The sequence below is a fragment of the Watersipora subatra genome, chromosome 4 (genome assembly GCF_963576615.1).
Source record: "Watersipora subatra chromosome 4, tzWatSuba1.1, whole genome shotgun sequence".
Taxonomy (NCBI): Eukaryota; Metazoa; Bryozoa; class Gymnolaemata; order Cheilostomatida; family Watersiporidae; genus Watersipora; species Watersipora subatra.
The window spans coordinates 29,745,658-29,760,822 of record NC_088711.1 but is presented as its reverse complement, the minus strand read 5'-3'; the positions used below and the strand labels follow the sequence as shown (position 1 = coordinate 29,760,822).

At 36.9% G+C, this 15,165-nt stretch overlaps 1 protein-coding gene across 4 annotated transcripts in view; it reads right to left on the bottom strand.

The window, feature by feature from the left end:
- LOC137394989 (broad substrate specificity ATP-binding cassette transporter ABCG2-like) overlaps positions 1–15,165 on the bottom strand; it is a 54,078-nt gene that overhangs the window by 27,374 nt on the left and 11,539 nt on the right. For all 4 annotated transcript variants that reach the window (XM_068081771.1, XM_068081770.1, XM_068081773.1 and 1 more), the window contains 8 exons: positions 13,619–13,796; positions 12,442–12,593; positions 10,486–10,584; positions 9,867–9,972; positions 5,782–5,887; positions 3,597–3,662; positions 3,004–3,089; positions 2,831–2,920 (listed from right to left, as the gene is read on the bottom strand). In XM_068081771.1, the coding sequence (XP_067937872.1) occupies positions 2,831–2,920; positions 3,004–3,089; positions 3,597–3,662; positions 5,782–5,887; positions 9,867–9,972; positions 10,486–10,584; positions 12,442–12,593; positions 13,619–13,796 (883 nt within the window). The remainder of the gene's footprint in view (positions 1–2,830; positions 2,921–3,003; positions 3,090–3,596; positions 3,663–5,781; positions 5,888–9,866; positions 9,973–10,485; positions 10,585–12,441; positions 12,594–13,618; positions 13,797–15,165) is intronic.

Here is a 15,165-nt window from a genome sequence, read left to right as displayed (position 1 = left end):
GATACCCCTCTCCAATATAAAGAGATCAATTATTACTCACATAAAGATACCCCTCTCCAATATAAAGAGATCAATTATTACTCGCATGAAGATACCCCTCTCCAATATAAAGAGATCAATTATTACTCACATGAAGATACCCCTCTCCAATATAAAGAGATCAATTATTACTCACATGAAGATACCCCTCTCCAATATAAAGAGATCAATTATTACTCACATGAAGATACCCCTCTCCAATATAAAGAGATCAATTATTACTCACATAAAGATACCCCTCTCCAATATAAAGAGATCAATTATTACTCACATGAAGATACCCCTCTCCAATATAAAGAGATCAATTATTACTCACATAAAGATACCCCTCTCCAATATAAAGAGATAAATTATTACTCACATGAAGATACCCCTCTCCAATATAAAGAGATCAATTATTACTTACATGAAGATACCCCTCTCCAATATAAAGAGATCAATTATTACTCGCATGAAGATACCCCTCTCCAATATAAAGAGATCAATTATTACTCGCATGAAGATACCCCTCTCCAATATAAAGAGATCAATTATTACTCACATGAAGATACCCCTCTCCAATATAAAGAGATCAATTATTACTTACATAAAGATACCCCTCTCCAATATAAAGAGATCAATTATTACTCACATGAAGATACCCCTCTCCAATATAAAGAGATCAATTATTACTTACATAAAGATACCCCTCTCCAATATAAAGAGATCAATTATTACTCACATAAAGATACCCCTCTCCAATATAAAGAGATCAATTATTACTCACATGAAGATACCCCTCTCCAATATAAAGAGATAAATTATTACTCACATGAAGATACCCCTCTCCAATATAAAGAGATCAATTATTACTCACATGAAGATACCCCTCTCCAATATAAAGAGATCAATTATTACTTACATGAAGATACCCCTCTCCAATATAAAGAGATCAATTATTACTCACATGAAGATACCCCTCTCCAATATAAAGAGATCAATTATTACTCGCATGAAGATACCCCTCTCCAATATAAAGAGATCAATTATTACTCACATGAAGATACCCCTCTCCAATATAAAGAGATCAATTATTACTCACATAAAGATACCCCTCTCCAATATAAAGAGATCAATTATTACTCACATGAAGATACCCCTCTCCAATATAAAGAGATAAATTATTACTCACATAAAGATACCCCTCTCCAATATAAAGAGATCAATTATTACTCGCATGAAGATACCCCTCTCCAATATAAAGAGATCAATTATTACTTACATGAAGATACCCCTCTCCAATATAAAGAGATCAATTATTACTCACATGAAGATACCCCTCTCCAATATAAAGAGATCAATTATTACTCGCATGAAGATACCCCTCTCCAATATAAAGAGATCAATTATTACTCACATGAAGATACCCCTCTCCAATATAAAGAGATCAATTATTACTTACATAAAGATACCCCTCTCCAATATAAAGAGATCAATTATTACTCACATAAAGATACCCCTCTCCAATATAAAGAGATCAATTATTACTCACATGAAGATACCCCTCTCCAATATAAAGAGATAAATTATTACTCACATGAAGATACCCCTCTCCAATATAAAGAGATCAATTATTACTCACATGAAGATACCCCTCTCCAATATAAAGAGATCAATTATTACTCACATAAAGATACCCCTCTCCAATATAAAGAGATCAATTATTACTCACATGAAGATACCCCTCTCCAATATAAAGAGATAAATTATTACTCACATGAAGATACCCCTCTCCAATATAAAGAGATCAATTATTACTCACATGAAGATACCCCTCTCCAATATAAAGAGATAAATTATTACTCACATGAAGATACCCCTCTCCAATATAAAGAGATCAATTATTACTCACATGAAGATACCCCTCTCCAATATAAAGAGATCAATTATTACTTACATGAAGATACCCCTCTCCAATATAAAGAGATAAATTATTACTCACATAAAGATACCCCTCTCCAATATAAAGAGATCAATTATTACTCGCATGAAGATACCCCTCTCCAATATAAAGAGATCAATTATTACTTACATGAAGATACCCCTCTCCAATATAAAGAGATCAATTATTACTCACATGAAGATACCCCTCTCCAATATAAAGAGATCAATTATTACTCGCATGAAGATACCCCTCTCCAATATAAAGAGATCAATTATTACTCACATGAAGATACCCCTCTCCAATATAAAGAGATCAATTATTACTTACATAAAGATACCCCTCTCCAATATAAAGAGATCAATTATTACTCACATAAAGATACCCCTCTCCAATATAAAGAGATCAATTATTACTCACATGAAGATACCCCTCTCCAATATAAAGAGATAAATTATTACTCACATGAAGATACCCCTCTCCAATATAAAGAGATCAATTATTACTCACATGAAGATACCCCTCTCCAATATAAAGAGATCAATTATTACTTACATGAAGATACCCCTCTCCAATATAAAGAGATCAATTATTACTCACATGAAGATACCCCTCTCCAATATAAAGAGATCAATTATTACTCGCATGAAGATACCCCTCTCCAATATAAAGAGATCAATTATTACTCACATGAAGATACCCCTCTCCAATATAAAGAGATAAATTATTACTCACATAAAGATACCCCTCTCCAATATAAAGAGATCAATTATTACTCGCATGAAGATACCCCTCTCCAATATAAAGAGATCAATTATTACTCACATGAAGATACCCCTCTCCAATATAAAGAGATCAATTATTACTCACATGAAGATACCCCTCTCCAATATAAAGAGATCAATGGCAGATAGATTGGCAAATATCTGGTTCATGACAACAAAGAAGAATGCTCCGATCCTGTAAATATTGTGACATATTGAGGCAGCGGACAAGTAGTTGATGTATGAAGGAAAGAGCAAGATGAAGAGAGACAGCTATACCTATCCTGGATGCCAGCCCCACAGTTGTCCTTCACTTGAAAGTAAAACAGTCCGGTGATTGCTCCAAAGACAATAGTAATCATCCACTAGAACATAAAAGAAAAATGTTCAGATTGCCGGGTACCTGACGGCATCTGTCAAATTTCACGTGAGAAACTTCGCTGCCATGAAATGACTTGGTGAGATTTTATCACGGGGTGACCAAAAATCTCTTTCCGTCAAAATCAGTCTGATTGTCCAGATTGTTTTTCGTAATCGGGGAAATATTTTTTTAGACTATCTACAGGTTAAAATGCTGAGCAAGTGGAGTGAGGAGGTCATTTAACAACATTTTAAACTCATTATAGAGAGCTTGCTTTGCATTTTTAAATCATATCCAGCTCACTTTGTTCAGAGCAAACTAGGGAAAGGTCTGCCTATCATAACAAGGGAAACAACTACACTACCTGATTGAAGAGCATAAAAACTTTGATGAAGCCAGCTAGGTCTAGCATAAACAAAGCTCGTTTCTGTAGAATTGCAATACTGGGCACAGTTTCATGACCAATAGCTGGGCTAACAACATCCAACCCTACAACAGTACTTGGACTTGCCTGCATCAAGCCTGTCCTTGGGTTTCTCATTAGATTCAAGAAGGTACGACGACTCAGCACAGCGCACTAAAAGAGAGAAAAATGTGTGAAGCATCTGCCAAACATACCATGATTCACACCTCAATTTACCAAAAATTTGCTCATGGTTAAACTCTATAATATTTAAAAAGGCAACTTCAGACAAACTTTTAATTAACCGATTGTTGCACAACAAATCCAGCAGTCTACATAAATAAAAAGTATTAGGGATATAGCAGTTAGTTATAAAGACATTTTGAGAACAATTTGACAAGAAAAAAGAATGCAAAGATATCTTTAATTTAATTTTGTAAAACTTTAGATACCTACTTTGCCGAAAGGAATAATAATAATAATAATAATAATAGCCTGCTTGGAACAATACGATGAAAATCTAATAAATGATCAAATGATCTACTGTCCAGTTTGAGCAAATGATACTATCGTATCATTTTTTTGACTCCATACAGCATATAATGTCCAACCCCATCCCATTGGCTATCTTTGCTAAATGCTAACCTGTCAGTCAAAAGATAACGGTGTAAAAATTACTCATCCCTTATGAGAAATACGGAGTATACCAATAGTTGGTTGGCCGATATTGTAGTGCTAGAAAAGCTAATTTACCCTAGGACACTTATATTTCGCTAGTATTTAGTTTCGTGAGTAGCACACAGAGTAAAATTTCGCTGCAACTTAATTTCGCAGCTCTGATGAGTGCGAAAATATAGTGATGTGAAAATAAATACAGTGGAACAAACAAATTAGATTCCTCAGGTCCGGTAAAAAAAGTTTTTATATTTGCGACTAGTTTGTATTTGTAACCCGCAGGTATAAATGTATGGCAGAAATCGATAATTCAACGTGATCGCTTGCTGCCATTTGTTTCTTGGACTATCAATGACGTCTCGGTCCTTTCCGTCGTGACCGATATGGTACCAATATTAGATCTCAAGTATTTATAGCAAGCGATGGCCATGGCACGTTTTGAGTTCACAATATTTCAAATTTAAAAAAAATCAAATACAGTACATGTCTCATAAAAAAGAAAATAGATAACAACCAACATCACAACCAGAACTGTATAACATGGTTGGACCTGGTGAGGGTTGTTATCGTTTTTGGTTGGCAGTAAAATTCATCACTACAATAAGTATTATTTAATTGTATGACTTCACCTACCAGACTTTCATCCTCATCAGTTACAAATTCGGTGACTAAACTGATATCATCATCTTCTTCGTTTGTCTTGGCTTTTCCAAAAAAACTTGTTATCTTAATTTGCTTTGCCATGCTGCTCATTCGGTGTATTAACGAATATACTAGAAATTTCCCAATGAGCTCAATCACACACAAAATTATCTGCATTTCTAATATCACGATTTTGTTGTGGATATCAATGAACTACAGGGCCGTATTCCCTTGGACAGCTGGCCGGCTAAGACGCCCCAACTTTTTAGGAATTTCATAGTCCAACGGCTATAGAAAGGTTTTTATCGCTGTAGAATATCACTTTATTCGAAGCCATAGATACAAACATCAACTTTTAGTAGTTCTTAGGCGTCATTATTATCTTCATCAGCTGCAAAATAATCTTGTTAACGACTTTTATAAAGGTTTGCAAAATATCAAGTTTTAGCAAACATCTGCTTGCCCATATCCTACTTAATGAACTTGAAATAAAATCGGCAAAAATGATCTCTGTGAAAACGCTTAAAAGAAAAAGATGTCTTCTTTCTGAGCTTTTTAACTGCATACAAGTTTTGCCTGTTTTAATTTTAAAACGTTTTGTCAGTCACATCAGCTAAAACAAAGCAAATCTCAAAAAATAGAAAAATGTTGATACTTGCCAATAAAACTTTTTAAAACTTCACGTGAGAGGCCCGCATGAGGCCCTACATAAGAGAAATCTGTTGGGAGCTTACAGCACCCCCCCTCCTTCTCCACACCCCAGATGTTCATAACTAGTCGTCTAACATTAGCCCCCCAACTTGCAACCAGTAAATACAGGCCTGTGTAGAACATAGCTATTTAATTTCGAATTTTCGCTAGTTCGTTATGATAGTTTAGTTTCGCGCATGAATTTTTCGCGTGATGATGACTCCGCGAAAACGCGAAAGTTAGATGCCGCGAATACTTAAGTGTCCTAGGGTAACAGGTAACTCACCTGCTTAAAGAATCCATAGTGATACGTGAGTAAAGCCATTTCATTAGCATCAGGGTATACCAGCGTCTCTAACGTGTTTGAATACGGAGCGAGCTCTTGCATCATTCTAGCACAACAAATAAAAGTTTTTTTTACAAAAACTCACAAATCAAATATGTGGTAAATTTATAAAGTCACTCTCCCTGGCTCTGTGTAGAAAATTACTCGCCCCAGTTCTGTGTAGAAAATTCCTCTCCTTAGCTCTGTGTATAAAGTTACTCTCCCTAGCTCTGTGTATAAAGTTACTCTCCCTAGCTCTGTGTATAAAGTTACTCTCCCTAGCTCTGTGTATAAAGTTACTCTCCCTAGCGCTGTGTATAAAGTTACTCTCCCTAGCTCTGTGTATAAAGTTACTCTCCCTAGCTCTGTGTATAAAGTTACTCTCCTTAGCTCTGTGTATAAAGTTACTCTCCCTAGCTCTGTGTATAAAGTTACTCTCCTTAGCTCTGTGTATAAAGTTACTCTCCCTAGCTCTGTGTATAAAGTTACTCTCCCTAGCGCTGTGTATAAAGTTACTCTCCTTAGCTCTGTGTATAAAGTTACTCTCCCTAGCTCTGTGTATAAAGTTACTCTCCCTAGCTCTGTGTATAAAGTTACTCTCCCTAGCTCGGTGTATAAAGTTACTCTCCTTAGCTCTGTGTATAAAGTTACTCTCCTTAGCTCTGTGTATAAAGTTACTCTCCCTAGCTCTGTGTATAAAGTTACTCTCCCTAGCTCTGTGTATAAAGTTACTCTCCCTAGCTCTGTGTATAAAGTTACTCTCCCTAGCTCTGTGTATAAAGTTACTCTCCCTAGCTCTGTGTATAAAGTTACTCTCCTTAGCTCTATGTATAAAGTTACTCTCCCTAGCTCTATGTATAAAGTTACTCTCCTTAGCGCTGTGTATAAAGTTACTCTCCCTAGCGCTGTGTATGAAGTTACTCTCCCTAGCTCTATGTATAAAGTTACTCTCCTTAGCTCTGTGTATAAAGTTACTCTCCCTAGCTCTATGTATAAAGTTACTCTCCTTAGCTCTGTGTATAAAGTTACTCTCCCTAGCTCTGTGTATAAAGTTACTCTCCCTAGCTCTGAGTATAAAGTTACTCTCCTTAGCTCTGTGTATAAAGTTACTCTCCCTAGCTCTGAGTATAAAGTTACTCTCCTTAGCTCTGTGTATAAAGTTACTCTCCCTAGCTCTGTGTATAAAGTTACTCTCCTTAGCTCTGTGTATAAAGTTACTCTCCCTAGCTCTGTGTATAAAGTTACTCTCCTTAGCTCTGTGTATAAAGTTACTCTCCCTAGCTCTGTGTATAAAGTTACTCTCCTTAGCTCTGTGTATAAAGTTACTCTCCCTAGCTCTGTGTATAAAGTTACTCTCCTTAGCTCTGTGTATAAAGTTACACTCTTTAGCGCTGTGTATAAAGTTACTCTCCCTAGCTCTGTGTATAAAGTTACTCTCCCTAGCGCTGTGTATAAAGTTACTCTACCTAGCTATGGGTATAAAGTTACTCTCCCTAGCTCGGTGTATAAAGTTACTCTCCTTAGCTCTGTGTATAAAGTTACTCTCCCTAGCTCTGTGTATAAAGTTACTCTCCTTAGCTCTGTGTATAAAGTTACTCTCCCTAGCTCTGTGTATAAAGTTACTCTCCCTAGCGCTGTGTATAAAGTTACTCTCCTTAGCTCTGTGTATAAAGTTACTCTCCTTAGCTCTGTGTATAAAGTTACTCTCCCTAGCTCTGTGTATAAAGTTACTCTCCCTAGCTCGGTGTATAAAGTTACTCTCCTTAGCTCTGTGTATAAAGTTACTCTCCTTAGCTCTGTGTATAAAGTTACTCTCCCTAGCTCTGTGTATAAAGTTACTCTCCCTAGCTCTGTGTATAAAGTTACTCTCCCTAGCTCTGTGTATAAAGTTACTCTCCCTAGCTCTGTGTATAAAGTTACTTTCCCTAGCTCTGTGTATAAAGTTACTCTCCTTAGCTCTATGTATAAAGTTACTCTCCCTAGCTCTATGTATAAAGTTACTCTCCTTAGCGCTGTGTATAAAGTTACTCTCCCTAGCTCTGTGTATGAAGTTACTCTCCCTAGCTCTATGTATAAAGTTACTCTCCTTAGCTCTGTGTATAAAGTTACTCTCCCTAGCTCTATGTATAAAGTTACTCTCCCTAGCTCTGTGTATAAAGTTACTCTCCCTAGCTCTGTGTATAAAGTTACTCTCCCTAGCTCTGAGTATAAAGTTACTCTCCTTAGCTCTGTGTATAAAGTTACTCTCCCTAGCTCTGAGTATAAAGTTACTCTCCTTAGCTCTGTGTATAAAGTTACTCTCCCTAGCTCTGTGTATAAAGTTACTCTCCTTAGCTCTATGTATAAAGTTACTCTCCCTAGCTCTGTGTATAAAGTTACTCTCCCTAGCTCTGTGTATAAAGTTACTCTCCCTAGCTCTGTGTATAAAGTTACTCTCCTTAGCTCTGTGTATAAAGTTACTCTCCCTAGCTCTGTGTATAAAGTTACTCTCCCTAGCTCTGTGTATAAAGTTACTCTCCCTAGCTCTGTGTATAAAGTTACTCTCCTTAGCTCTGTGTATAAAGTTACTCTCCCTAGCTCTGTGTATAAAGTTACTCTCCCTAGCTCTGTGTATAAAGTTACTCTCCCTAGCTCTGTGTATAAAGTTACTCTCCCTAGCTCTATGTATAAAGTTACTCTCCCTAGCTCTATGTATAAAGTTACTCTCCCTAGCTCTGTGTATAAAGTTACTCTCCCTAGCTCTGTGTATAAAGTTACTCTCCCTAGCTCTGTGTATAAAGTTACTCTTCCTAGCTCTATGTATAAATAAATAAATAAATATAGGTAGTAGAAGTAAATGCAGGGTTTACTAAAGTAGGTGTGTCCACCGCTGCAAAGTGAATTAGTTAATCACTCCTCAATCTATGTGTAGAACTATCTGGTATACACGAAATAAACTAATAATTTTATGTAAAATTATTACATCTTTCCTTAAAAATTTGTTTCATCAATGATATACAGCCCCCAAGAATAGCTGACGGCTATCATATGGGCGGGGTTTAACGATGGAGCTCTGTTAGGATTGTGCTAGCCTGGGCTTCGGAGCAAACACATCTCTGGCAGGGCGGGGCGGTCACGTCGCCTTGTTAAGTTTTGGAAAACACGACTCGCTGTTATCGTTTCATTAACTCATTCAGTCAGTAGATCCCGCGGTTCACAATAGCAAACCTTGAATTTCTACTACCTATATAGGGGTGATACCTAACCAAAATAATAGATCCATACAAAATAAAACATTTCAAATTACGTACTTTTAGTAATTTTAAAATTATTTAAGGTCGTAGTATATGCCTAAAGTTGAATATAATTTACCTAAAATTACCCGAACAACGGCCTTTTTTTCCTAGTTTTTGATTAATATGTTGCCACCCCTAATATAAAATGACAAAGTCTTTCATCGTTGTCACACTGTTTTACTTGGCCAATAAAATGGGACAGCAGGAAAAGCTGTGCAGTGTAGTTTTCATACTCAAAATCTAAATACAAACCCGAATTTGGGCTATTTTACGATTGTGACTATATCACGAATGCTTGCGAATGGCAACTGACTGATCATAATGGTGACAATATTGATATACTATATTTATTTGATAGCAAAATGAGTTTAACAGATAAGCAAAATAACCACTATAGTTCATAATATTTGTAAATTTACAAAGGGCTTTATTCAGCATACTTGTTTGTTCGGGTTCATCCCAACAGAGCTCCATCATTGAACCCCGCCCATTTGAGAGCCGTCGGCTATGCTTGGGGGACTGTATATCATTGGTTTCATGCAACAACAAAATTTGTGAATTCATGTGCTCTGGTAATAATTTATGTTTTTAATTTTAATTCTTTTAATTCTTTAATTTTAATTTAATTAATTTTAATTCATATCTACATTTAGAACTATTATGCTCAACTCCCATAGCAAACTTGAAAAAGGTAATAAATGGGGTGGTTAGGGCTTTAAAGACTTAGAGCTACAAAATATTTTTATGAAAGTTGGTGTTAGCTGTACATACCGCTCACTGAACTGAGACTTCTCAAATACTTGAGAGAGTTCTAGGCATTTCTGGTTCGACCTTTCTACAGGGTCTCCCTCCTCGAGATGCAACCTAATCACATCCTCTACAATTGCAATGACCTTGAGATGACCTCATAATACCGTCGATATGGAGAGTAAACACTAAATGAGCAAAACCATATTTGTATCATACTTCTACGAATTGGGGCCAATTCTTTTCTAACTAGACCAAAGTGCTCACCACATCTGCATGCGAATTATATCATGTGTACTGATATAAACAAAGTAATCTAAAGGTCTGGTAACAACCTTTTCTCATAAGATACGCATTGTAATCGTACCCATCAAACTCAAAGTGCTATAATGATTACAGGAGTCTTAATTAAACTTACACTGTGATCATGCTGACATCCCGATAACTATTATATTATATAAAAGTGTCTTTTCACACCAAACTACACGTAGCTGCAGACGGTGCTTCTATACATTTTGCCATCAAAATGTATAGTAACAGCGTTGCTGGAGTCATCACCCCATCACAACGAAATCTCATATTTATAGATCAAAGTACATGTGTCCACTATTGTAAGAAATGTTCGTCAGACTTGATAAATTACCAGTGACAGGAGATTGCTCTGGTAAAGTTGGCAACTTTGAGCCAATGATGACATCGAGGAAAAAATCGGCAGGATTATCATGTGGCTCAATCTCATAGCCTGTCAATAAAAGCAGAGCAAACGTTATATTCATACATGTGGAATTATCTACTCAAGGCTACACAATGTATTTAACTTCATGACAATTGAATGCAAAGGTTCCATTGTTGCTCATAACTCAAGAACTGTTGAAATTAGAATGATCTCTGGCTGAACATGCATAGAGAGCTACAGAGCAATAGGAAGATACATACAATCCAAAAAAATAGTTTGTCACATTTACATTTATAAAATAATTCATTTTTGCTAGTATGGTGAGTAGAGGCCATACAACATGTAACACGCAGATACGGTGCTAATATCGTGAGTAGAGGCCATGCAACGTGCAGATATGGTGCTAATATGGTGAGTAGAGGCCATACAACATGCAACGTGCAGATATGGTGCTAATATGGTGAGTAGAGGCCATACAACATGTAACGTGCAGATATGGTGCTAATATGATGAGTAGAGGCCATACAACATGCAACGTGCAGATATGGTGCTAATATGGTGAGTAGAGACCATACAACATGCAACGTGCAGATATGGTGCTAATATGGTGAGTAGAGACCATACAACATGCAACGTGCAGATATGGTGCTAATATGGTGGGTAGAGGCCATACAACATGCAACGTGCAGATATGGTGCTAATATGATGAGTAGAGGCCATACAACATGTAACATGCAGATACGGTGCTAATATGGTGAGTAGAGGCCATACAACATGTAACGTGCAGATATGGTGCTAATATGGTGAGTAGAGGCCATACAACATGCAACGTGCAGATATGGTGCTAATATGGTGAGTAGAGACCATACAACATGCAACGTGCAGATATGGTGCTAATATGGTGGGTAGAGGCCATACAACATGCAACGTGCAGATATGGTGCTAATATGATGAGTAGAGGCCATACAACATGTAACATGCAGATACGGTGCTAATATGGTGAGTAGAGGCCATACAACATGTAACGTGCAGATACGGTGCTAATATGGTGAGTAGAGGCCATACAACATGCAACGTGCAGATATGGTGCTAATATGGTGGATAGAGGCCATACAACATGCAACGTGCAGATATGGTGCTAATATGGTGAGTAGAGGCCATACAACATGCAACGTGCAGATATGGTGCTAATATGGTGAGTAGAGGCCATACAACATGTAACGTGCAGATATGGTGCTAATATGGTGAGTAGAGGCCATACAACATGTAACGTGCAGATACGGTGCTAATATGGTGAGTAGAGGCCATACAACATGCAACGTGCAGATATGGTGCTAATATGGTGGGTAGAGGCCATACAACATGCAACGTGCAGATATGGTGCTAATATGATGAGTAGAGGCCATACAACATGTAACATGCAGATACGGTGCTAATATGGTGAGTAGAGGCCATACAACATGTAACGTGCAGATACGGTGCTAATATGGTGAGTAGAGGCCATACAACATGCAACGTGCAGATATGGTGCTAATATGGTGGGTAGAGGCCATACAACATGCAACGTGCAGATATGGTGCTAATATGATGAGTAGAGGCCATACAACATGTAACATGCAGATACGGTGCTAATATGGTGAGTAGAGGCCATACAACATGTAACGTGCAGATATGGTGCTAATATGGTGAGTAGAGACCATACAACGTGCAGATATGGTGCTAATATGGTGAGTAGAGGCCATACAACATGCAACGTGCAGATATGGTGCTAATATGATGAGTAGAGGCCATACAACATGTAACATGCAGATACGGTGCTAATATGGTGAGTAGAGGCCATACAACATGTAACGTGCAGATACGGTGCTAATATGGTGAGTAGAGGCCATACAACATGTAACGCGCAGATATGTAGCAACTGACCAACTGATTGAAAGAACTGTATCCCCTCATGGGCGGGGCCATGGTAGATAGTCCTGCCATTGCCTAGCAACATGAGTGTGTCTAGCAACTTGAATATAGAGTATCTTGGCTGATGAATGGAGAATATTATAGTGCTGCCTAAGCTCGCTAAGCTGAAATATAATAAATATCTACATGTATTCATATTTAAAAATCTATATATATATATAAATCTCAGCTTTTGTCTGTGTGTTCAGTTATAGCGATAAAGTTTTATGAATAAAAAATCCACTGTGCAATGGATTTGAACTCACAACCTCCAGTTGTGCAGACAGGCATTTATTCAATACACTACACTGTCTAACGGGCTTTACTATGCAATAAATTGAACACATACGTATTACACATGCTAACAATTTATGACTTCACGCTGACACTGCAGCTAGCGTTATGCGTGAAGCCATGCTAGAAAAAAAATATGTGCCCATACGTGAAAAAAATCCTTAAACTCACATAGCCAACATGAACTACAAAGAAATAAACACCGTACACAAAAATAAACGCAGTAAACAAAACAAAAAAACACCTTAATTTAAAAGTTAGAATAATAAATGTATATGCCAATTAAAATTAAATTTTCTGTGCAAAAACTTTTTTATTACCCATGCAACGCCTGGCATTCATCTAGTACAATTATATACAAAAGGATAAAGAGATTTAATACTCTTCAGGTCGTAGTCAGTGTTGAGTTCTGATTTATTTAACTTTGTAAAGAGAATAACAACAGACAATTATATCATTGAATCAAAATAAAATTGTGTTATCATTATTCATACCTTTCGGTTTGGAGTAGCACTAGAAATTGTTTTAATCAATTCATGTATTTGGGAAGAAATGATAAAATACAATTTGTAGCACAAACATCATGCATTGGATTGTTGTCGAATTTAGATTTTATTTCAGCAGAGTTGTAGATAAATTTTATAAAAACATTTTTATGGCATGGTTAATTTATATTATTTTTATTGAGTAATAAGGCATATCGTTACATTCATCTTAACTAAAATGGAACCTGGTATCACGGGTCTTACTACACTAACTGACGGAATTAACATACAAGTTTATAAAACTATATAATAGCTATTAACAGCAATTGTATTATTATAAATAGCTAGATGCTGACCTGAATGCTGCCTACCGTTTAAGAAGCATCATCACAGAATAAGCTGTTGAGGCATCAAGACCCGTGGTTGGTTCATCAAGAAAAAGAATACCAGGAGAAGGAATGAGTTCCATTCCAATGTTACACCGCTTCCTCTCTCCCCCAGACACACCTCTTGTAAATTCATCTCCGATTCTGGTGTCAGCGCAGTTGCCTAGCAGTTCACACCCAAGGTCAGTTCAACAGTAATACTAATTCAAGTTAATCATTGTAATTGAATGAATTAGCTATCAAATTGCTCAGCAGTACATTTGTCTTGACAGAACGTAATACATTGAAAGGTTCAACATGAAAATGGAAATGATTTAATGGTCTGGGGTTGTGTCAACAATAGTGGTGATGTGATATTGACTCGGTTCTGACGAAGCGCGAGTTGTTTTCTGTCTGTGGTCGTCTCACAAGGCATTACCCAGTGGGTGGATGGCTGTGGGTAGCATGTAGCTTCATGAAAAGGCAGACATGATTGTGATTGGAATAACCACATCGCTGATTGTGTCAAAACTACGCTTTTTGAGACTGGAAGAGAGAGATCCTGTTAGTAGTCTGTGCCTAATAAGAAGGTGTCATAGGGTGTGATGCGCGCAGTTTTGCTGTTGGTGTAGCAGTAGAGGTTGATGGTCAAATTTTTGAGGATGGTCATTGATTAAAGGTTTACTTGCAACAAAATTCACATTGCAGGTATTTGGTCAGAAAAGATTCACCATGTCTTACTCTGCTGTGTTGTAGGTGCAAAATATGTGTAAATGTGATTACAAGCTCTTCAAAGCTCAAAAACGAACAGTTAATTGCAGCCATCATGAAAACGCCGTAGTATGGAATCTCTTTATTTTGATGACGTTCTCAAACATTTTGGTTATTGTTTTGGCATGTGATGTTGTCATGTGAATTAAAAAGCTAATCAAAGGCTCAATATAAAACGTCTCGTAACACTAGTTTATGACAAACATTTCAGGTTTTACAAAAGAGCCTGTATCAAATATAGATGCTCGCGAATTTACAGTTTTGTTTCGGCTTGGTCTAATCGTTCAATCGTAATCTGATCATATGACCCCCATACTTCCTGCCAAACAGCCCGAATAATTTCTGCAGCATTTTTCGAATATCACAGATGACCAACAGGCTCGTCATGTTAATCAAAGGATGATATGCACTCCTCCGAGCTAAGGTGAAAAAAAATTAAACAAATTTTTACGGTAGGTTTTGAGATATCAATGCTCAAAGTGACAGCATTACAATAATGATAAAACAGACGCGTAAAGACAATAGACATGGTTTTATTGAATGCGTGAAGTACATTTGTGAAAATATTTCGACGAATGAGGTTGCATGAAAGTGTAAATAGAAGCCATCGTGCTCAATTACATTCCATTTAAGCCGTGTTGGAAAGGGATTCCGATTTACGGCGTTTTCGTGATGGCTGCGATGAACTGTTCGTTTTTGAACTTTTAAGAGCTTGTAATCATATTTCCACATACTTTGCACCTACAACACAGCAGAGTGAGACATGGTAAATATTTTGATAT